Source organism: Streptopelia decaocto, assembly GCF_964273445.1.
Source record: "Streptopelia decaocto genome assembly, chromosome: 7".
Classification (NCBI taxonomy): domain Eukaryota; kingdom Metazoa; phylum Chordata; class Aves; order Columbiformes; family Columbidae; genus Streptopelia; species Streptopelia decaocto.
The window spans coordinates 55,757,985-55,782,909 of NC_138661.1; the positions used below are offsets into that span (position 1 = coordinate 55,757,985).

At 36.1% G+C, this 24,925-nt stretch overlaps 1 protein-coding gene across 4 annotated transcripts in view; it reads right to left on the reverse strand.

The window, feature by feature from the left end:
- Nucleotides 1-638: 638 nt before the first annotated feature.
- The window catches only part of INSC (INSC spindle orientation adaptor protein), a 147,317-nt gene continuing 123,030 nt past the window's right edge, over nt 639-24,925 (reverse strand). For 3 of the 4 annotated variants that reach the window (XM_082057439.1, XM_082057441.1, XM_082057440.1), the window contains 5 exons: nt 14,018-14,084; nt 11,089-11,244; nt 10,351-10,427; nt 8,223-8,391; nt 640-4,365 (listed from right to left, as the gene is read on the reverse strand). In XM_082057439.1, coding sequence (XP_081913565.1) covers nt 8,263-8,391; nt 10,351-10,427; nt 11,089-11,244; nt 14,018-14,084 — 429 coding nt within the window. In that variant the 3' untranslated portion in view covers nt 640-4,365; nt 8,223-8,262. Of the gene's footprint in view, nt 4,366-8,222; nt 8,392-10,350; nt 10,428-11,088; nt 11,245-14,017; nt 14,085-24,925 lie in introns of all 4 variants that reach the window. The other variant, XM_082057438.1, reaches the window with a different exon arrangement.

Consider the following 24,925-nt stretch of genomic DNA (forward strand, 5'->3'; position numbering starts at 1 on the left):
CAGATCATTCACAATTAATCATTGACAACCGCAAGAACAAAAACGTGAACTAAAGTTCTAAACTAACAAAGGGGAAAAAAAGGGGGTTCAATGTACATTTGACTCTGTTCGGCTAAAACCAGGTGAATTTATCTACTGTAGACAGCAGTGTGATAAAGTAAAAAAGAACTAATCAGTTTAGAAAGACTTTTGAGGAATAACAAATGCTACAGAGAAAATTAAAAAATTCTACTTTACGAGGCTACAACTGCAGTACTTGAACTTTCCCCTGAAGGCTTTAGTGGGACTTATGTGGAAGCTGGACCTGAAATTGATGGTGGATTTCAGCATACAAAGAAAGATCTCGTACATTATTAGTAACAACTAAATCTTTAAACATATCCTTTACCATGAATAAAACTGTCATCAGAAAAATTTCTCAGATCTGGGACATTTTCTTACTGATACACCTAGTGAGAAAGGTGAACAAATTATGAAGGTGATCAATGGATGAATGAAGAAGGCAGAACTGCAGTTGAGTATGAGAAGCAGCAAATGCATTGCCACATGAAAGGGGAACTCAGATGAGGTTGCAAACAATAGATGTATCAATGGAAAGAAGTCTGAATTCAGCGGTTCTTTTTGAATGAATGCTGCAGCTGAAAATGGGCTTGAACACAAAAGGCCACCATCTCAGTTAAAGCCATGTCAGATTAGTAACTGCAAAACAAGTTACAAAGACATTTCCATACAAGGAATATCATAGGGCTACAAACACAAAGAACATGTTGCTACTGCCACAGGAACTGGACTTTGTATTAATATTTATTTTTAATATATTATCTTTAAGTGGTCTCAAATGAAATGAAGAATCTTAGAGAACTTAGTATCATACAAAAAGATGGAAAGGAACACTACACCCCTGTAGTTTTTAGTCTACATAGGAGAGACAAAGAATGAGAGTAGAAACAATTAATGCACATTCATCTAATCTTTGCAGCAGAATCCAGAAATTCTATCTGATTGCACTGCTCAGCATTTTGGTAACTATTTTAAATAAAATGTTTTCAAAAGGGAAAAATAAATAAGATTTCATTATTTGAGGAGAAATATTTGTCAGATGTATATAACTGTGAAACGTGAAAACAGACAAACTTTTAGCCAAGGCACCAGACCAAGAGGTTGCCTTGATGCAGATGTAACTGAGCAATGAGACGGCACCAGCAGATACACCGTAAAACATGTCGCTGTCTTGGGGTTCACAGATGTTGTGTTTGTGTTCTTTCAGTTGCTTCTTTATATCGGGCCATGCAAATCCTTCAGCTCATATTCACTTTGAAGGCAAGAATTAATCAGTTGACATCAGCTGGAAAGGTACACAGAAAATCAGAAAGTAACATAGTTGTGAACCACCACCCAGATATTGTCATCTGCAACACTGATGGAAAGCATATTCAAGATTCAAGAAAGGGTTGCTAAGGTTTGCTAGCTCAGTGTTTAAGCCACAGTAAGCACAGCAGCAGAGACTTCCGTGGAAGGATTTAGCAATAGTCTTGATAGAAAGCAACTTCCATTTATGCTTATAGCATGCCAGCATGACTTCCAGAAGGATGGCCTGGAAATAATCAAAATTAATCAGGGTGTTGCCCGTGATGCTGCTAGGTCCCAGACTCTGCCTTGCAATTAAGGGGTCTTCCTTTACTGTTATCCTGTGGTCCAAGTCTGGTAGCTGTCTGGCCAAGTGCAAAAATTCAGAATATAAATGTTGACGAAGTCATCTATAGATATGAAAATGCTGTCACCTCTATTCTTTCCCCTATTGTGGGGAAAAAATTAGGTAAAGGAATTCATTGCAGTAGAGCAAAAGTATATCCAAGAGCTTCTGTAACTCTTGCTTACTGTAAAGTGATGTCTGTGAAATGGTACATTAACGGACATTGGTTTTAAGTTGCACCTGTATTTATCTTACGATATTAATTTATAAGAGACTCACCTCATTGTCTCAAACAGCTAAGTGAAAAACTCCAGAAAGACACCAATTCTGAAGTTCTCTTGAGTTTTTAAGAGCTGAAAATATCAAATTTGTGTATAATCATAATATGTTTTTTCACTATGTTGAAAAGGAACATCTTCACACATTTTTTCAGTTATTTACTTCATTAGGAAGCTGTTTAATGGAACACTTGTTTTAATACATTTTTATGCAGGAATGCATTTCTAAAGAGAAATCTCTTCAAATTTTTCAAGTTTCAGGTTGAGATCCGTTCAGCACCCATTTTTCATTTCTTATTTGTCTAATACCGCATTTAGAGCTAAACATTTGAGTTCAAGGAAAGAAAAATTATTAATATAACAGTAATTCTAATGAGAACTTTAATACAAGTAAAGCCAAAGATGACAACTTCACAGGTAAAGACAAGATAATAACCATACAACACCATTCTAAAACAAAGTTAGAAATGTAAGAGGAATTTTTTTCTCCTTATAGCTCAGCTTACTACTTTTGGGGAAAGAAGGGATGCAGGCTTGGAGTCGTGTTTTCTTCTTTTCTGGTGAGCAGTAGCTTTCCTGACACGTGCAATGCTATTTATGAGCTCAATGGTATTCCACATATTGTCCAGGATAGCTCACTTTGGAGACCACTCTGAGTTAGTGTCCTGTGACCTGTTTTCTTTATCCCTCTCTTTAAATACAAGAGATTTTTCTCTAATAACAGTGTATAATCTGCTATAATATTCTGAGTTTGATGAGTTAGTACAGCTATCCCTTGTTTTACAACACTGCCAAACGGGACTCATCATCTAGCGTACACCAAACAAGAAAATAATGTCTCAGTCATTTCAAACAGAGAGTCTGACATTGCAAAAATTTCTGGTTTGGTGGGAATTGTATTTGGTACATGAACAACACATGAAACCGCAGCTGAAAAAGTGCTTTCCTTTTGTCTCCAGACTGAGTCTGGAATTCGTCTCACAAGATCTGAACTAATAGTTAGACATTGAGGTCTTTAGATGGCTCCTCCAAACAAACTATTGGCACCGTTTTCCATGGCCACTGGGGGGGGAAAAAAAAATAGGCAGTTCCATGGTATTATGTATACTATCCTGGGCAGTCATCCTCAAAGAGAAAGAATAGTCCATTTCTTTCTGTGGGCTATAGAAAGTGCCTAAATTCCTGATCTGGATGATATTTGCAGAACTGAACTTCAAAACAGATGAGAATTCTCCTCTAGAGTAAAGCACAGTAGATTACTTCTACTCCAGATGTTCTAAACCAATAATTACTCTATCTCATTCCATAAAGTTTTGTTATTTTAAGGATGAGACACACATGTAGATGATTGGCTTCATGGTATTTAGTCACTTCTGTGTTTATCCATCCCTAAAGACAGGGTAAACTTTTGAAATCACGAATTTGTAATAATTACGGCTCTGAAAAAAATTGTGGCCTTTTTAATACTTAAGCAGTACAAAGTAAAGAGCCATGACAAAAGTCTTTGTATCTTTGGAAGTGGAAGCCAGCATGTATAAACAAGTACTTCACTTAATGTACAAAGTGTACCCCATAAATGTTCATGTTTATAATGAAATTTTATAAGTCACTTATAATCAGCTTCATACTGCGAGATTTTGTTTAATTTTATGTGTTAGACCTCTACAGTTCTAATTCTAGCAAGAATCTTGAAACCTAAGCCTTAGCTCTGGCTTTTCTTTACTGCAGTGCAGGCACATTGACTTACCATGGCTTCAAAGATGGCTCTCCTAGATCATTTGGGCCCATTCCATAATTATTTACCAAAATCAGTAACCTACTTTGAAGATGTGTGCATCGTTAGGTCACATTCTAAAGGTTGTGGAGGACATGGACAAAAGGTCATTAAAAGACAGTGGCAATATGCAGAAAGCTTGAAGAAATGGATACAAACAGTGTACTTTTCAGTTAGACATTTGTGACACAGGTGATCACAACAGTGATGGAAAAGGTACCGGGTTAGACACACCTCCTTCTTCATACCATTTAAGCTTTTTTATCCTTTTTGTTTTCTCTCTAAAGCAAATTAGTAAAATTACCTACTACGTTTTTTGTTTGTTTCCCACTGGTTTCCCATAGGTTCCTTTGAGTTCAAGGCACAGTTGAATTATTAAAACAAAGTCATTGATTGGCTGTTGAAAAGGAAAGAGAAAAATCTCTGATTTCCCCGTGTTTTCTCTGTCGATCTAGTGGTTTTCCTTTATTACTTTGATTCAGTGATTATTTGGCAGTGGACCGATCAATTTGTAAACTCTCAGTTATCAAGTCTGCTTGTAAAAGTACCAATACCTGGAAGTAGACTATTATACCTATGCTTTGTCTGAAGTTTTCTGAAGAACACGCTGATTCTTCCCCCTGTTGTGGGAACAATAAACATTTATTTTTGTTATAGGTCATCTAGAGTACCTCTATTCAACAAGCTATTTATGTTACTTAGTTTCTCTCAGCAAAAACCTTATCAACATAATAATTAACAGGACCAGACTTTGGAATTTAACTTTCTTTAACTAATAGTTACAGAAACAACACTCCAAGAGGTATAAATTCATCACAACTAGAGAAATTCTGACCCAAAAGCAAGCTAGAAAGTAGAGATAAGGATTTCTGCAAAGCATGTAAGTAAAATAGATGGGCACATGTTTTCCTTGTTCCTGGTTCTTTAGCCTCTCAAGGGCTGAAATTTACCCGCCTCCCCACCAGACAAGCAGTTCCAACTCAAATTCACAAGTGAATTTGTGAATTTGAATTCACTGTAGGTGTATCTTTCAATGCTCAATGCCTTTTTCCCTTCCTCCCCTTAAAAATGAGAACACTAATGAATAATTTACAGTGTCTAGAGTGTTAATTTAAATGCATTAAATATAATATTAATTTAAACTGAAAATCAAAGCAGATTTCTCAAAATACAAAGCCAATGTTATTTTGACAGATGATTGTTATTATTAAAAAGAGGATTGTCAACATACATATTTGGAACAAGCCATATGAGACACTACAAAATCAGTCTTGTACTAAGGCAATGTCACACCCTACAGACCAAGTTCCATCTTTTGGATACTAACAGCCAACCCTAAAAAACAGGTAAAATATCCAATTTACCAAGACATTATCTTAGCCCTTGTAGATACAAATATTATTTTAAACAGAACAGGTCAGACAAATAACATTCCACGTAAATGATTCTTGGACCAAACGCACAATAAAATGAGAAAAAAATATTCTATGAATGAAAGATGTGAGCCATGTATATCTGTATATAGTCCAAATTAAAGCTGAAATTTGAACAAATTGTGCAACATCACTGGAATGTAAACAAAGTTACAGAGAGTTCTGCAGTTCACTGAACATTTTTCTATTTCTAATCTCATGCAGTATCTAAAATGTTCAGAAAAAAATAAATGAAACTACAACATCTCTGACAACAATAACATTCGGTTTCCAGAATGATTAAGCTAATATCTAACCTACATGCAAACTCTGTAGGTCAATGAGTACATATATAGGAATTGATACATAAATGTGTTATACATACTCTCTACCTCACTACAGTATATGTATATATACATGAAGTCCAAATATTGATCCATCAAAATACCCATTTAAGTGAAAATAATTTGATATTAAATACTTTGTTTCATTCTAAATTGAAATTAAACATGTTTATTCTGACTTAAAGTGTTTGGAGTTTTGTTTGTTTGTTAAAAAATGAAAAGTCACTTTCAAAGCAAAAATTTTTAATCCAGAATTCATGCAGAAGTAATGAGAAACTAATATTTCACTATTTTTATGACTTTTTATTTCCAAGTTAATTAAGAGGAAAGGAAGAGGTAATTTTATTTTCTCATAAACTTTAGTATATAAAGTGCACAACTTTAGGTGAAAAATTCAGACCTAGCAAAAATGGTTTCAATGACATTTAGGTGATAACAGGCCTGAACTGGATCTTCAATGTATGTTTTTCTAATAAAGTATGAGAACGACCTAAATGTATTTTGTTTCTGTAGTGTAAAGAACCATATTCATAATACGAACACATGTAAATGGACAATATGGGCCTAGAATTATGGCCACATATTTACAGATTGAGCGTATCTGTAGTAAAATCAATAGATGTGGATTCATATCATTGCATCTGAGAGCAAATTAGACTCATTCATTACTACTGGCCTGCTTATTTAATATTTGACCAACCTATTGGAAATGGCTTTAAAACATTATGGGTCATAATGGCATTTTCATAATAGCTACTTCAGATCACTTTACACGTGTGGACTTTTTTTTTAAATGAGATTTTAACCTCACCTATTATGGGATAAGCCCCACCCCATCTAAAAACCAGTATCCGTTAGTTGCAGTTGACAGAACAAGGTTCAGTACAGCACATTCACAATATAATTTTATGGGTTTTATTCTACGAGGGATTGTCACACTATTAATGTGAGAGCAATGGGACCTTTTGAGTTCATTTTTTACGAGATTTATGAGTTCAACCTTTATACCACGAATTTTATTCTTAGCGTTTAAAGTATCCATGGTTCTACATGTATTCCTCCTTAGTAAGGAAAGTGTTAAAGTCTATCACTTGTGTAATATTTTTAAAGCTGTACAGTACCATACATCTTAACAAGCTCAGAAGTTTAAGGAGCTCTCTCAAAGTAAGCAAACAAAGCAGAATTCATCTGTGGTCTTACTAGAAAATTACATCTGTGAAACATCTGATTCAACGCTCGTCTTTGAGTAGTTGCTTAAGACAAAGGACATTGTATGGTTTCTAATGCTTTAAAACTTCAGTCAAGATAGAGCTCACAGTTAAATGATCACAAAGAAGAAATGTTAAGGCAGAGATTTCTTAACCCATATACTCGAGGTGAGAGAAAACTAGCCACCATTTATGATTGCTTGAAGTGAGGCAGATTTCTCAGACATAGAAAATGCAGAAGGCAAACACAGTTTAGCAATTTCCTGGTGCCTTTCATCTAAACACCACATAATGCTAAATAAACATTAATGAATTAAGCTGCTTAACATATCTACAAAGTAAGTACAGTAAAGAAGAAATGTACTTACTTTTTTGGCAGATGTCCTAGTACCCTAAAGCTGCTGATCATAAAATGATCCAAAGCAATAGCTGAAAGCCATCAAGAAAAAAATACATATATTTTCACAATCTACAGAGAGTTTTGTAAAAAGTTGGGGAAAAACACTCTCAGGATGTTGCTGGTTGAGTATTTTTAAATGTATATGGTTTCTTAATGAAAAGAAAAAGGCAAATTTTAAGAGCATTGTTCATTAAAAAAGAAAAAATTAAAACAATCTCTATGCTTTATATTGTTATCCATTAGTAGAATCTCATCTTGTCAACTCCAAGAGCTCCTGAAAGTCCCATTTCACGGTTTTAGAAATATAGGACTAGATAGAAAAACAACAACAACAAAAGTGGAAATTGAAGTTACAATTAATTTATTATTATTATCTGGTTATTTAGTGTATGCAGTGTGTAATGATTTTGAATCTTATGTGGACACCTTCACATTTCTGACATGTTCAATTTCATAAAGATTTTTCTAGAATTCTTGCAGTTTCTTTAGGAAACTTCAGTAAATGTAAATAAGAGTTATCTGCAAGTGACTATCCTCTAATCAAGCACATCTTCATACAAAATAAGAATGACATCTAGCAACATTCCAAGCTGTATTTGAAATTTTCATGAAAAATTTTCTCAGCTAATCTGTTAAAAAAATAACAGCCATTAAGAACTGGACTCAGACTGTAATATCCCTTTTGTTTCAAAGTACTAACTTGCAGCTTTAAGGATTATTTTTCTTCTAATGCAGCAAATGCATGAGACTAAAGCATTTCTTTAAAAAACCCACAAACCTGCAGAATGTTCTAACTGTAGAAAAAATATCAGTGATAAAATATTATTAGAAGCATTTAACATCAGAGCGCCAAATTCTTGGCTTTGTTACCATGATATAACCTTATTAAACAAGACAACAATGTTTTGCTAAGTTGCAGTGATAAAGTCTGTTGACATAACTTAGCAGGAAAACAAAATAAAAAAATAACTTTGCAAACCACTGAAACAAATTTCCTCATTCTGTTTCTTTGCTCCTACAAACCACATGTTCACGGTTTTAAAATAAGTAAGTAATAAATAACAATAGAATTGAAATTAAATAAAAATGTATATGTATTATCTTATTGTATACCTTTCATCTTGATTATTTTTCAAAGGTTTTTGGCTCACATTTATACAAAGCTCTCTTCCATATTTGTGCATAGCAGAAAGGAATCCACAAGTCTGGGCTTTACTAGTTGCTGAAAATCTGAATCTTCAAGTCCATCAGGACTTATAACTGCTAGTCTCCGTAAGGCTGCCTAGAAAAACAAATCAATACAATTGCAATACTCTCAAGGTTTGACAAAGTCTTTATTGCAGTAATCCATTATAACTATCTCTAAATAACAGCCAAGACTCAAAACTGAATTGTGCAGATCTATGGATGCTTCCACCTGGCTAACTTCTTGTTACTGCCTTCGCCTGCCAGATGAATTTCCTCTCAAATGCAGCTATTAAATGACAATTCTTGTTGGGCACATTACTCTAAGACTTGAGGAGCAGGGACAGTGTGATGATAAAGAACCCAGAGGTGAGAGGCAGAGCATGGACTGTCAACCTGATCTCTGATCTGCTGCACATCTCACATTACCTCTTTGTATCTCAACTCTCCTCTCATCTTTTGTCTTATTTATGACAACTATAAGCCATCTGATTCAGAAAAATCTGGTATTGCAGTTTTGTGCAGTGCCCATAACAGAAATATTTAGGTACTAGTGTAGTAGAAAGAAGCTGTACATTTCAAACCATTTAGGAACAAACAAAACTGCCAGTTGTTCCAATTGTGGCAATGCTGCACAAGACAAATTGCATTGATGTTACTGTTATCTTCATAAACTCTTCCATTCTAAGATGTTACTTGTTTTTCTCATGAGAGAAAAATGTACAACAGTTACAAACCTTCTAGCAACCCAACACAACAGATGCAACTGGAAAGCAGGCTGGCTCTCCTGGGGAACAAAAACTGTCTTCCATTAGTAAGGTCTGATAGTTGTGATCAGCTTATCTCTGTGCTGTTTGTCAATGAAGCACTAGCACAAGACTTAATCACTTGCTTCAAAATACACTAAAAGTAAATAAACAAGCTAAAAATACAAAACAGTACAAACTGTCAGACTTTAGTGACAATACTGGTCAGAGCTTATGTTTGAAAGGACAATATTTTTTGCACATGTTTATCAGAGTGTCATCAGGCAGTTACTAAAATATCAGGAGAAGCAGAATTGCTGAGATGGACAGGCAGGCAACATCTCAAGCAACAGGTGTGAATTCAAGGAATGTGCAGCAACAACTTCAGTGAGACGGAAAAATCACGGTCTGGTTTGCTGTCACCACTGTGTGGCCTCTGCTCTAGCCATACAAGATTAACAAGCCTTCTCAGAATGTATGAAGAATAATCACTCCATTTCTTATGCTCACATTATTACTTTTTTTCTCCCAAATGAGTCCTGCTCAAACAAACAAAATTTCTCACATGCTGCTACAAAGCTAGCTGTTAATCAAAGATGCATTAACCAAGTTTTGTTTTGAAAATAACACTAATACTAAAGAGCACTGTCAATATTCTTCAGTCTACACTCATCAAAATCTATCTCCTAACCCCAGATCACCCTCATCCCCAGTGCGCTTTCCTCTCACAGAATGCTGGGTGAAATTACTCAGCTTCAACAGCTGTCTGGGGCTCACGGTCCAGGCAGTGCACGGCCACAACTGGGATCCTTCTCCCGAGCAGAGAAGGTGTTAAACCTTCTGTTGGCCACTCCTTGACTGGACACTATATTCTCTTAGAAACTCAAATAGAAAAAGATGGATCATGGTGAAAGCAAGAAATGTCATTTACTCTCTTCGGCCACTTTACAGAAATATTTCCCTACAAATCCGTGTGTGTAGATAAAGGGCTGCTACCCCTGTGATTCAAGGCTCATTTCAGCAAACATAGCATCAAGAGAGAATGGAATTTAAGAATTACTGAAACCTTGAAGTTTTCCAGTGAAACTTTTTAGTGCTCAATAATGTGAAGATTAAGCCACATTTCCTTATGTGCTTAAATCTTCAATCAGAGGATAAATAATTGTACAGAGTTATGCTTAAGGGAAAAGCACGAGACCCTGGCATGAACTTAAAACATTCCTGCAATATTCATGCATTTTGAAATCTAAAGGACTGTTTTTTCTGCATTTTTCAGGATAATCATGAAAGAAAGATTAAAATATACCTACCAGACATGCCACTAAAACAGAATCACTGTTATTTCTTTCAGTGGGAGATCTGCAAAGTTTGATTAGGCGAGGAATACCTGAGTGCACAAAAGAGTATCAGGAGAAATAATTTAGAAAAACAAATTCCTTATTTTGAGATATCTTTTTTTAGATGTTTCATATTTATTGTCCCTAGCAGATATGAACTCTAATGCAAAGATGATATGAAAACATTAAGGGACTGTCCATAGAGCTATGCAGTTCAGAGCAGTCATAATTAATAGATGTGAACCATAAACAAATAAATGCATAGTTTTTACCCACTATTGCTGTTTCAGTGTGGAAATTGTGACCTCCATTTCTTCTCTATCACTCCTCCCACACACCCTTAAAAAACTCTGTCCAAAATAACAGGTTGCTTCCTTTTAGATTCATCACATCTGCAGGGGTCCAAGTTTTCTGTCCACTGACAGATGCTGCATGAGGGTTTAAATGAAAGGATGGAGGAGGCAGCACTGTCAGTTGACACAGTCTGCCACAGCTATGTGTTGAGTGGATGCTGCACTTCAGGTTCCTCTGGGAAATGAGCCAGAGCTTCATTTAGCACAACCTCCCCAGTCACTTCTGTGGACAGACTGTACAGGGAATCTATTCCATAAAGTGTACCAAGTGAGGCTAAATATTAAAAAGAGCTTCTCCATGACTGGTAGTTCCTCCCCTCTTTTTCAGCCTGCTGATAAGCTAGTGATACATCCTTACAGCTGAGTTTTACGGCTGCATCTGCCACTTCAGGATCTCGGCTGAGCCGGGCCAGCGTAACTGCAGATTTCTGTTGGACTCGCTCACAAGCAGCAACTTCAGCTGAATTTCCTGAAGATGATCTTTCAAAGAGCATTTCCATTAAAAGCTGAACACCTAAGAGGAGGTAAAAGCCATTGTTATCCTCTGAAACTCAGTCCAAAAAAGTAAAGGAAAAAGCAAGCTAGGTAAATACAGACCAATCACTGTCCAAATAGGGCATGAAGAATGCATAAACATGAACTGCAATTTGGCCATCAGCAGTCAGCTACATCTGATCTGTACATAAGTTTGCCTTCACTAGGAAGCTACAGAATGTCTAGAATGAGAAAATGCACTATCTCTTTCCCCTTCCAACTTCTTGACTTCTTTACAAGTTGGTATTTTAGATTTCACAAATTTATTTTGGTCAAACTAAATGCAATTCTTTATTTGCTTCTAAAATAACCTGAAAGTAATCACTAACCAAAAAACCTGTAGTGACATATTGCAGGTCTCTACATGAAGTTTTGCTTTGAATTAAAGGAAAGTAAAATTTTTTTTTTCCAGTTTATATGTTTTTAAGGAAGCCTTTGGAAGTTTCATCTCAAACTGTTTAAGGGTATTTCAGAATGGAGAATCCTTTAATGAAGGAAATGATGAAATTCCGCCTCTTGAAGTTTGCTGTCTGATTAACTCTTCAGAAAATACAATGTCATCTGTGTCAAAATGGTTTCGTTAACTTATTGTTGCCTGCAGGGGTAGAAATTCTTATTGTAGCAGCACGAAAACATGTGAGACTGTACTGATTTCTATTTTCTAGATTATTTTTAATGTAAGGACAATTATCTGCTATTAGACTCCATATGCTATTAGGCATTCAGATTACTTCAGGTAGCATCAGAGGATTTTAACTGTTAGAACATTTGCATAAATAATTAAGAGAATTAGCACCAGAATCATGCAGCTAGATAATAAGCAGTCAACATACAAAATAAGTCAAAGTTGAGAAGAATACTTATCTAAACTCTCCAGGATTCAAAGACCCTTCTCAGTTTGTGAATCTGGCTTCTGGCCAGCATCTGTTTATTACAACATTAGGCAGACACGAAGAGTCTTTATACACAAGATGAGCGTCAACCCTTCTCAAAAGCCTGGGGGCACATGCTTATGTGTGAACTTCCACTATGGAGTGTATACACAAACTTTACTTCATCACATTGTGCTTGACACACAATGTACGTCTCCACCTACTGTAGTATCTAGCATGAGTTAGGCCTTGTTCACGTAGATATTATTATAATTTCATTAATCAAGTTTCTGCTGTAGTAGAAGTCCCAAACAACAAAACAGGTTTTGGTGTCCTTAAGGAAATAGACAGCCAAACTACATAACCAATCTGTTAATCATAAAGGAATGCAAAAGCTTCCAGGGCATATCTGGATTGTGAGTTCTAATAAGAGCAAATCAGAAAACAACAGCACAAGACAAAGAGACAAATCACTGACAAGAGTATTCTCTACCCAGTCCTGTAATTACAGATGTCTAGGGTTCTGGAAAACACCAGGACCTTACCAAGAACTTCCAGAAAAGCCTCTGTGTAGGAAAACCCCATGTGTCTGCACCAACCACCTCTCCAACCTTCAGGAGCACAAGGAGCTTGCACCGGGAGCATGGCAGGAGCACCATGTGTACCTGACCAACCTCTGTTTGGGACTGCCCCATACCTTCCATTCAACACGGAGATTGTATGAGAAACCACCCTGCTAACCTGCTTTGTTCTTCCCCCTCACTGCATTGTCTTCTGCACAGGACAGGGAAGTCAACTAATCTGTAAAATTGCGTGTATCTCTGATTAAATTGCTTCAGTATCCAGATCCATTCAACCTCTGCTTTATCATTTGATCTCAAAGTGCAACACCTATCCACTTTAGCAAGGACATCAAATGCACAATACCTTTGTGCACACATTGATCACAGTCCTAATTGTGTGTACAAGAGCTCAATTTTCCACTGAAATGGAAGGACCATCTAAATAAAATATTACATAGGAAATGGCCAGTTCTATGTGAAGACATGTTTCTATGTAGATGTTTTCCGAAACCCCTTCTCCCACCTACAATCAGCCATGTCTGAAATTCAAATGGATCCAAACTCAAACTATTCCTAATCGAACCTCAATTTAAAAAGTATGGAAGGGATATTCTATTCCTAGGACAGAAAAAGAAATATATGAGAAGCTTCACTGTAATTTAAAAAAAAAAGCAGCTGTCTTACTATATTGCTTGGCCATGAGTTTTCTAGTAGTTATATTAATGAGGCAGTTATGTCTTCCTGTATCCTTATCCACAATTAACCTAACTTCTCAGACTTCTGGTGGGCCTGTAACACCTAGGGCTTTTTCAACACAATGAATTTCTCATCATATGATATTTAAAGAAGTGTAGAAAAAAAAAATGGAAACTGCTGTAGAGTCATAAAAAGATAAAGCTTCAAAATTTATATTACTTCTAAACAGCAGTGGAAAAAGGTGACATAAAATGCAATTTTGCATGGCTCAGTATCATATGATGTCTTCCAAGGTGTAAGCATTGCCACCTTATACAAAGGTTGTTGTAACACTTTGTATGGCCTTGCCTTGTATCTATGAGTAAGTCACACACACAGAACATTGGCAATATGGTCATATGTGTTAAGTTTTCTAAAACAGTGGTAATTTATTTCAGTTACATAGAACCATCCCAAGGACTCATTTTGCACCCTGCAGCAGTGTGCAATATCCAGCAGAGACAGGATGTAAAATGAAATATTATTAGTGAATACTTTCTCCTTGACCTTGTAACCACTACTTTGCCATCTATCCACATTCTTCACAAACAAATACAGAATACAATTCAGCTAAAATACGTACCATTTCCTTGAATGATTTCTGAAGCACACTGGTCCAAGACAGACATGTTTGCCAATATTGTTACCACCTGTTATTAAAAAGAGAAGGAAATGTGAAGTATAGCCCTACAGTTCAGTAATATTAAATAGCACTGAGGCTTTTAAAATTAGTATGGCAGAAATATGGCTAATCCTATAAAATTAAAAAGCATTCTTGTAGTTGAACAGTCAGTTCCCACCTTTGTGATTTCTCAGTGGTCTCTATCTTACATATGGCTGCTAATTGAAATCCAAACAAGGAAAGTAAAACCTCTTTTTCTCACATTCCTATACTCATGCAAATCCTATGCAACAGATTTGTTCAGTGGTTAAATTGATAGAAAGAGGAAGATAAAAATTTATAGAAACCAACCTACCAAAAAAACCCCTGGAGTCCTACAAAGAATTCAGCCAGGAGCTGCCCACCCTCAGGACCCAACCCTGTAGTCACATTCCAGCTCAGGCAGAGCTCACAGTGAAGGTTAAGAATCAGCACATAGCATATGTTCAGCAGCACTAAGTTACTGCTGCGTTTCAGCTTCATGGTTCAGCTGAAACACTGAGAAATCCTGACAACAGATTTTAAGTTTTGAGCCTTGGTTCAAGGTAGTATTTAAGGAATACTTTTCAGTTTTATTGAAGCCATAAGTTATGTACGTGTCAAATGACTGTCCCAAAATTTTCTGGATTTAAAAATCCATTTATACATTCTCTGACCTAAAGCCAATATTAGATTTTTTTTTTCCAAGAGAAGCACATTTTGAGATCATGATTTACAAAATTTCTTGTCCAAAATAACACTAACAGTTTTCAAGATTAGGTATAACTCAGCTTGCTTAAAGTGGTGCTGCAAGATGCTGACAGAAACTGGATCACATGGAGCTGCTGGCTTTGAATCACCTATTCCCTTCACTGCTATCATATACTTTCTCTCATACATCCTGCAATTGGTTTTATTTTATACTTCAAGTAACTGCTTCCTGCATGCAAACACATCTCAATACTAACAGCATATGTAAGAGACCAAATAATAAATGTTACAGATCATTAAAATACAAAATAGAAATAATATTCTTTCTTAAGAGGTTTAAATTTTCTCTATTCTAGTTGAGAAAAAAACAATTAGTCTCAAAAATAATGATCAATTTGAGACCTCTTTATCAGCCTTTTAACAGTACAGAGTCAGTTCACAAACAAGCAAACTTCTTAGATGTAAGTAGGCATGAGATCAAATCACCATTCTGATCTCACTTTGCCATGTTAGTAGCAAGGATGACTCATTTTCAATGCTGTGACATAAAGGTCTTCCACTTTTGAAGGCAGTGTTACAGTGTCATCTCTCTGAATAAATACACTTACTTAGGATGCAAATGAGTTGCTGAAACTCTAAAGAGTGACAGGTAGAAATATGGTAACTCAGTATATGTCTATGTATTTATTCCATAGTAATTATTAACTGTGTTTCAGGCAGAGTGTATATGTTTTCTCATTCTAAATTATATCCTGTTAATGAAAATTGCTTCCTCTATGCAGAATCTGTACCCCATGTGGCTCTCTAAGCCACAGATGAAGAATTCAATTAACCACAATTTGAATACGTGCCAGTTATTCCAGTGCTTCCAGTTATTTTGTCTAATAAGTATTTTCATACATAAAAATATTTTGTGTGTTTCTTTTGACACCAAAAGTTATTTGAGATTGTATCTATACTTCCTATGTGTTAATTATGTGGCCCCCTATATTTTGAAATGTATTTATGAACTAACCTAATGAGCTTATATGGAACCTTCTCCAGAGGTGTTTATAAAAGACCCTTATCATCAATAACCATCAAGTTTTACCTATATCATCTTTAATATCTTAGTAGCACTTGGAAGCTAGGTGAACTATAGCATAGTTCACTCCTCACAGACAAATTTTTCTTTCCCCAAAAAGAATCACATTTTCCTGTGATGTAAACAATGTAACATGAAACAGCATAATATAAATCCATGATAGTCAAGCTGTATAAAGAGTTGACTTTAAATGTTATATTTCTCCAATACTTGCCGATTTTAAAATTCAGTATACATGCAGCTTACACAAAAACTTCCTCTGTAATACAGACCAAAGTTCAAGGAAACTTAAAACTAAAGATGAAACCTCTAGAGGAAAACACAAACTTAAATGTAGGCTCAATTTACTTCCATGAGCACTGGTATAATGAAGTCTCATTTCTTTTGGATTTAGAGATGATCAAAAACCATAAACAGAATTTTTCCAGTGACATTTCTCCCACTGTAGATTTTTTTTTTGTCTAATGATACATAGGCTCATGCTGCAGTCTTTATCTTAGCCTCTTTTTTCCCATTATCTGGATCCAAATTTCATAAAGCCTTAGGGAGTATCTCAAAAATAACTGTGAAGTTCAGATGTAACATGCAGTGCACAAACACGTATACATAAACATGACTGCCTAAGCGCCATTTCCTCCAGGAAAATAGACAAAAATTACTGGAAAAACAATAGGCACCAAAACCTCCTTCAGAATTGAAATAAATTTGAAAGAACTGAAAGACTTGAAAATATTTAACATGGAATCTCTACTCTTCAACTGTAATACTTAGTATCAGTTTTCATTAACAGTTCAAGACATTTCTTGTAAAATGTTACACTCCAAGATTGTAAAGGACTGGTTCCTGAGACAATTTATGATTCTTGCAGTTTTTCTGGATTCCTAAGCCATGCACCAAACTTGTACTCAGTTCGAAGCATAAAAAAGAAGATATCCTAAAGACAGGACTCATGTGCTCTGATCATCTGCCAGTGCTATCATACCATGCAGAAAGTCTGCACTGAAGCCACCCACAAATTCCATACCCTAGGAATATCTTGGTAAGTGGGATTTGCAAATGTGCTACTAAGGAAATACTGACAGAGATTTTTCCAGGGCGGTGGGGGATGGGGGAAGTTGCTTCATCATATGTGGAAGTTTTTATTGAATCATCTGATCTCACACTCTATTGCAAAACCTAATGCAGGATTATATAATAATGCACTGTCTAAGAAACCACATGCTGCAAGAACTGACCCCATCCAGCGTAATTTCCTGCCTCAGCACTTGGATGCCTGCTGGGCAGATCTGCTCTTGAGATGGATCTTGATCTATGCATTTCCCTTGTCTGTATTCTATCAGAGCTCTCCAAGAAACTCACCCAAGCTAGTCCACAATCTGGTCTCTGTTATCCATACCCATCAAAAAGTGTGTGTGCTTCTCTGAAGCAGGACTATGATAAACCTGGTGGCTGCAGCTTTCTCTGTGGGAATGTGCAGCCCTAAAACCACTGCAGTAACGAACGCCACAGAAAAATAGACTTGATCAACAAGTAATGAACTAGTGCATTTGTTTGCCACCAGATGAAAGCAGATCTATTCAGGTCAGTGTCATATTATTTACACTACTAAAAACAACCAGAGGAACAGGCCTCTGGGATTTATCCCTGTGTCCACGACCTACCTGTTAATATGTGCTATGCACTACACACCTAAACCATGTAGTAGTGAGGAACAGTGAAACACAAAATGCCAGGAAGAGAATTCTCAGACCAGCTCAAGTTTTAGCACCTTTTGAAGAGGTACCAACTTATCAAAATATTAACACGCAGGTAGTTCCAGTGGACTAGCAAGACTTTTCACAAGACTAAGAGGCTAAGGAGTTAAACTTCAGAGCTTAAAAAAACATACCCCAAATCAAGAAGCTTTGAAAGTTCACCTTTAAATGATTTGTTGATGAACTAAGTATGCATGAATATTTGGAGAGTAGGGGGCTCTCCTTTAGACCCATGGAAAATTTCCCTATTTAAACGTAAAATAATAGGGATATTTCATACTTTTAGAATGTTAGTACTGCCTCATGTGGCTAGTCTCGCAGTTGTCCTGTAATCTAATCTAAAACGTAACTAAAAATCTCTATAAGCAAGATAACTAAAGAGATATTAAACACAGATACCTCTCTGTAGTGACAATATCATCCTTTATTATAAAATTGACAGTGTTGATCTTGATGGCTACTCTAGTAAACTAAATGTATTTTTATAATTTTTAAAATTGTTTTTAGTTCCACATAGTTTCCTTCCACTCACCCAGCCTTTCACATATATTCAATTTATGAACGATGAACCTAACTTTTCAGTTCTGTGGTCTGCTTTGCACTGAACTATAGGGATTTCAGTTGTCAAGAATGATTAGAATTTGAGAAACAATGGTTAATTAAGCACCTTTAAGACAGTTTTGTTCAAAACCTCTTGAAGAACAACAGTCAGGCTGGAAATTCTCTTGCTAAAATAATTTAGTCACTAAAACTATAATATCACTTTTCCTTCTAAACAACTAATGGTGACTAATGTTCATTAACCAGCTCACAAAGGTACTGAACATTTGTTGCAAAAGTGAAAAGTAGATGAAAATGCTTTGTTATAAACTAAGATACATACACTGAGAGTGGAAATCTCAAATGCTTTAGGTAATGAAGAGATTTAACCCTAAAGAGCACAGAAGAAACAGAAGGCTGCTTTGATAACTTTCCCTTAACAGGACATTTAAGATGATCTAGAAGTGTTTCTCATTATTGTGAAACCAGCTACTCAGGAAGAAAGATGTAATAGGATTTGGAAGATGAAAGCACACGTTTTTGCCTGTTAAAGGAGCAATATCTTCCACATTTGAGGGCCACATACCTCTCTTGGGGGAAGGGGAGGTGTCTACAGAGGTGGACAACGTGATGCTAATATACCTTTATTGATAGTAAATGCACGCTGTTCAGTAAGCTTTTATTGACAGTCCCAACACAAATAGAAAGACACTTGCTCAAATGATAATTAGCAAGTAATCTAATTGAGTGGCAAAGTAGATCAATGTAGAATGCTAATTCTCTTAGTTAATTACTCCTTTAAGGTTGATTAATCACTAAGTAAAATTAATTTTTCTACATGTTATGAGTATTTTGTAATTCATTCAAATAAATGAGATGAGGATAAATCAGAGTGTGCTTGCAAAATTCCAGACACCCATCTTCAGAAACAAAGGGACATCTGACAACTAATCAGAAGCAAGATGGAGTCTTTGTTTCTGAATGTAAATTTAGAAGATCTGAACTTCACAATTCAAGATCAATCCACAGGGAGACGGCAAAAGAATAAACACAGTAGGGGTCACAGAATCACAGAGTCACATCAATTCTAGATAGAAAAACCTTTCAGCGTACTATTTATTGGGAGAAAAAAAAACTTTGCTAAGAAATCTCTAGAAACTTGCTCTGAGACATTATACTGCTTAAAATAGAAAACTTAGTTCCCATTGCTTCTGATAATCATTTTTGTGGTTGGAAATTCAGTTTCCTTCCTGAAAACAGATAAATAAATATACCTAGATAAGTACATCAATAGGGCCTTCTGTCACCTGATTGGAAGAGGCAAATATTGCCATATAATGATACTAGCAGTTAGAAACAGGATCTGCTTGCAAAGTCTAGGTCTGTTCTGAGAATGAGTCAGGGAACTATAATGTCAGTATGCTGAGGCAGAGTAACAGAGACTTACCTTTTGGAATGAAGGATGTGTTTGCTATAGTTTTGTTTACTTCATATTGCAGACTAATCTAGCTAAGGAGTAGGCAGAATAACCAGATTGTCACATTTTTTGTTTTAAAGAAGTACATATGAAATGCATTCTGCATAGGTCACATGGTGAATGGGCACATCCTGTAAACCAGGTTGTATGAGTCTAAAATAGTGATGGAGCTAGAGTGTCTCCTCCTTCACTTCTGCAGCCAGTTTTCTGTCCTGCACTTGAAAATCTGGAGGAAAAAAATGATCATCCCTCAGACATCCTTCCTGATATTAGAAAGCTTCTTAGATTTTGAAACTGACTCAATCAACTGAAGATGCCTAAGACATCTGGTCTCCTAGAGCAGAACACTATTTGACATAAGTTAACGCACTGTTGTAGGAAACAACTTTGTCTAGCTAGTCTAATTGGAATCAAAGTTTGAGTATGTGGAGGGAAACTTAATTACTCCCCTTTTAGGAGAGGCAGAAAGTGCAGAAAACTAGTTTCACTGCCACTAACTCCAGCAGAGTGATCAGGAAGTAATTTCTGGTGCCTATCCTGGGAGTGAATGATTTTCTACTTGAGGAGGAAAAAGAAATAAGAAACTGTAATCTGTAGAAACACTGTTTATGAGCCCACCTGCACAGAATCAAGACTGAAATCACAGCCTTCACCTAGGCAGTGATTCTGGTTCGGAAGAAAAAAAATATATATCAGTGGCAAAATTCACAGGCTGTTCAAAATCTGCCATCTCATTTCCTGAAGGACTGAAGATAAAAAGGTGACAAATGCAGCAAAATGTATACAGAACCATCTCTGACTTACAACTTTATTATTGGTACAGCTTGCAAAGTCTCTTGTTTATAGCTTTTGCAGTAAACAGCCCAGCATCAGCCCGATTGTACTGTTAACCTGGCAGGCAGGGGCAGAGAGCAAAAACTGCAATGAATTGTGCTGACATCGCATGTTTCCTCTAGAGAGACTTTACACTAAGTGTAATGTCTGCCCAACTTTACGGATGATTAAACAAAATGCAGAGAAGTTAAATTGCTTCTTCAAAATCAGAGCAGCAGCAGCAATATTAGGAATTGATCCCAGGAATAAAAAACCTCACCACGCTTAGCTAGCAAAAAATAGCAAAGCTCTTCAACTGAGCTGAGATTTTACATTTCCAACTGAACCTCTTGCTTTGTGAGTTGGAGCACATTGTCTTATCCTGTATCAAATATAAATGTGAACGGCAGAACTATAACTAAGGAGGAATTCTGTCTCAAAAAGATTTAATGTTTAAGAGAGAGAGTCAGTGTTGGACTGCTGAAAAATAGCAATCCATTACATTGACCACATAATGCCAGGCAATACTGTTAGTTATATTTTTATATTGTTCAAATATAAAGACAGAGATAATCAGTTAAAGGAAGAACATCATGGAAGTGATTACAGTCTTATACACCAAACTAATTAAGATACCAATGATATAATGCCATGGTTAAAGTTCAGATACAGTCATGTAACTTTGGCCTAATTTTCATTTTTGCATCTGTTACTGGTAGTCTTGTTTAATTTCTTAAGGTTTTTAAAATAAATTAATTATGTAATTTATCACCTCTCTTTCTAGCTATATTAGATGAAAATGTGTTTTCTCAATGTGATCTAGTCAATGCTGGAAAGGATCACACAATTTTAGCCTATAGTTTACCAACCACAGTTCACAGCCAGAACACTGAGAGGGAAGGCAATTCTGACCACTCATCTGCTCATCATTATATGAATGTCAGAGCTGGATATTGACGGAGACCTGTGCAAGAAAACTGTGCAGATGACCTTTTATGACCTAGCTGTCTTTATGTAAAGACTTTGTTGCATTTTTATCCATACTATGTAAATCTAAAAAAAGTATGTTGAAAGGATGTGTGAGCATGCAGTTGAACCATTTGGGACTGTTAAATACTATTTGCAGCTGATCTTGAAAACAATTTTTGAGAAAGGGACAGGAAGCTTAGGTCCACTAAAGTTAGACCTGGCAGAGGCGGCCCACCAAGCTCTGCTCCTAACACTGTCACTGGTTGCTGGGCATAGGGGATCTAGTCCCAGGGTACCACATGAATTTCTTCTCTGGCAATGGCTCAGCAGTGGAAGGATTATTCCTCTTCTGATCCAACTGGCCAGGGAGTTCCCCCTTCCATCCGTTCTCCAAGAAGAGAACTTTAAAAAGCACAAGTGAGGATTCTTCATCAACTGCCCTTTGCCTAACTAGCAATGATTTTGTTTACTAATTCTTGTCAGATGTAAGGAAGAAAGACACCTAACACAGGCTGTGGTGCTCAAATTCTATTTCAGGCTCTGTGTTCTTTTTAGCCCATACTGGCTTCCATGCAGACAGGAAAATTTGGATGTCAATTTAACAAATGGAGTCAGGAATCCCACAGTCCTCATTACCACAAGCAGAAACAAAAAGCAGTTGGCAAGAAGTAATAAATTCTCCGGTATTCAAGAAACTCAGATTAAGAAGTAGGACTACAAGTTCCTTTCATCCAGGCACGGATTTTCAAAAGTCTAAAAGTCCTGTTAATATTCTTATCATTAAAAACACTGTTCTCAAAGTCTTTCATTGCGTGTTAGGCAAAATCTGATAATAAAAAAATTTATGTTAAAGTAACATCTGTCTCTGCTCTCCTTTTGACCCTACAGTTCCCATGTAAGACAAAAAAGGGGGGGAAGGCCAACAAAATAAGGAAGCAAATGCCCGGGGTGGGTGGGGGGAAGAAAGAGGAAGGGCAGACAAAAGGATCTGTAACCTAGAAGAATAGTATTAAGGGTTTTCAAATATTAAATGAGACACAATGTCTTGTAGCTTCAGAGCCTGCACCATCTCCCAAATACCAAGAAAACAGGAAAGAATTTAGCTGGAAAAAAGCAACAACCATTTCCATTTTGTCCTTCCAACTTAAGACTTTCTTCACCTCAAACTTCTTTTGAAACATATTTCACTGATTTTGGATCTAGATGTAACCACTTTAAAATTGATGTGTTCACTGCACATTAATTCTTTGCCTGAATAACAGAAGATCAGAAGCTGTTAGACTGTACCTCCACAACTTCACAGGTAAGGTGAGAATACTAACAACACTGAAGAGACAAGTGGGAATGCAGAGAGAAAAATTTTATTATACATAAACATACTGTGCACAAACATACATATTTCATATTTTTCTATCTAGAGCCTAAGATGATGGTTAAAGTAAAGAAGGTTCTGAATCATAAGGGCTTTGACTAAACCCTCCTTCTGACAGTGCTTAAACTCCATTAAGACATCTGACTGTACGAATTACATAGCTGAATTCAGGCATGAACCCTTCTGAAAGGATATTTTGAAGCTCCTTGGAGGTAAAAAACTTGCTATCCAAAAAATAAGTATCTGCATCAAGAAAAAGAACATGGCACATTCATAGATATTTTGACCTAAAACTAAAGGCTAAGGTATCTGAAAATTATTTATTTATCTGATGATTTTTATAAAAAGTATTTTGTTATAAGACTAAGCATTCTCAATGTAATACTGCTGCTTGCAGAAACAATACATGCTTCTATCAAACAGACAATTATTATCTTGTTCATCATTACATCCATCACTCAGTTCTAGATTTCTCACCTGACCTAATCGACGACTGCCTGGGAAATGAAAGAGGAAGGAGATTGGTTTTCAGATAGTGAAGGCAGGAAAAAGTTGTTATCATTTGCTCACAAAAGCTTTTCAGAAATTAAAAAAAAATACTTTTAGAGATGTTTGAGCAGAAAAGTACTTTCTGCAGGCAACACATAGTACATCCAACATCCAGCTCCTGGGCAGAATGTTAATCATGGAAGGTGATAATTAATCAGTGCTAGCTGTCCTTAGAAAGGTTGAATAGAAGGACATACTGTGACTTGAAGATAAAATGGCATAAATGAAAACAAATCTCACTGTTCCTTTATTGCATATCAGCCATCTTTCTCTCATTTTTGGCTTACAGTGAGCATGCGTCAGTCTATTTTGATAAATTACAATTTTCTTAAATCAGCAGTCATTCTAAAGTAGTAACGTATTTAGAAATACTGGGTAATTTTCTATAGGATAACTGTGTCACTTAAGTTAAAGCTCTGTATGAAAAACAGGGCATTTAAGTTTGAGGAGCTCTTTTATAACATTTAATGATAATTAGACTGTATTTTGTTGTATTTGTTATGAATCTTATTCTTGCTTTATTTAATTGTATCAACATGTAGTATAGCTTACTTCTAATTCATCTGCTTTACTGGCCATGACAACTTGATCATTCAGAATGGTCATTAGTCCATGGAAATGTCTTCCAAAATAAAACCTTGAATCAAAAAATTTCCACACCTAAAGTTACTTTAACCTACATTTCCTTTGGCAAATGTCTACTGGCTGGGACATAATAATACATATAATGGGAAAAGTTAGTAATGATATCGTGTCCCTAAAAGGAACTAAAGTATGTATTTCAAAAGTCAAAATGGCAATTTAGAATACCATTATAAAATACAGTATTGTATCACTGTTTTTCTCTCTGTGTTTTCCTCATTGCAACAACTAGGCACAGAGCAAACTAAAAAGAAAAATATTCCATAAAATTGTCATAATTGGCAGACATCCTTCCCCTCACCCCAATATAACATTGAAATAACTACCTTTCTGAAAAGCAAGCGATCTACTCAAACACATGTTTGTTCGGGAATTCAAAGAATGAGTTCTCTTAAGGCTGCTGCATTACAAAAACTGCTTGATTAACAACATTGACAGCTCTTAAGCCAAGATGAGCAGCACTCAGATTCCACATGAGCATCAGGTGCTCAGTAACAGAAAAACAAGGCAGGATTTCATAGTCCCCATTGCTGCAGAAATAACAAGGAGTCAGCTCAGAAACTTACTGCAGCATACCACAGAAACACATCACATCTTTCTGATCAAGCTTTTCATTCAAAGAAGGAATGTAAGGGTTTATTTGGTATGAAATATCCTCAGTTGGAAGGAAGCCATTGAGTTCTCTGTTTCTATAGCTAATGAGATGTCCTGCAAGCTGCAAAGCGCCTGGAACTAGTCTGTTACCTGATCAAGTCATACATATTTCTTTAAATGTCTGCCTTCTTCAGACAAAGAAGGGGCTTGCGATGCTACCCACTGAGCAAATGGCAAACTCACAGCTGACAGCAGGATTAAGATGAGGGCATATAGCAGCAATAAAAAAAGAACATGAAGAATTGTACATATGTAACAATAGTACACAGCCACGTCAAACACCACA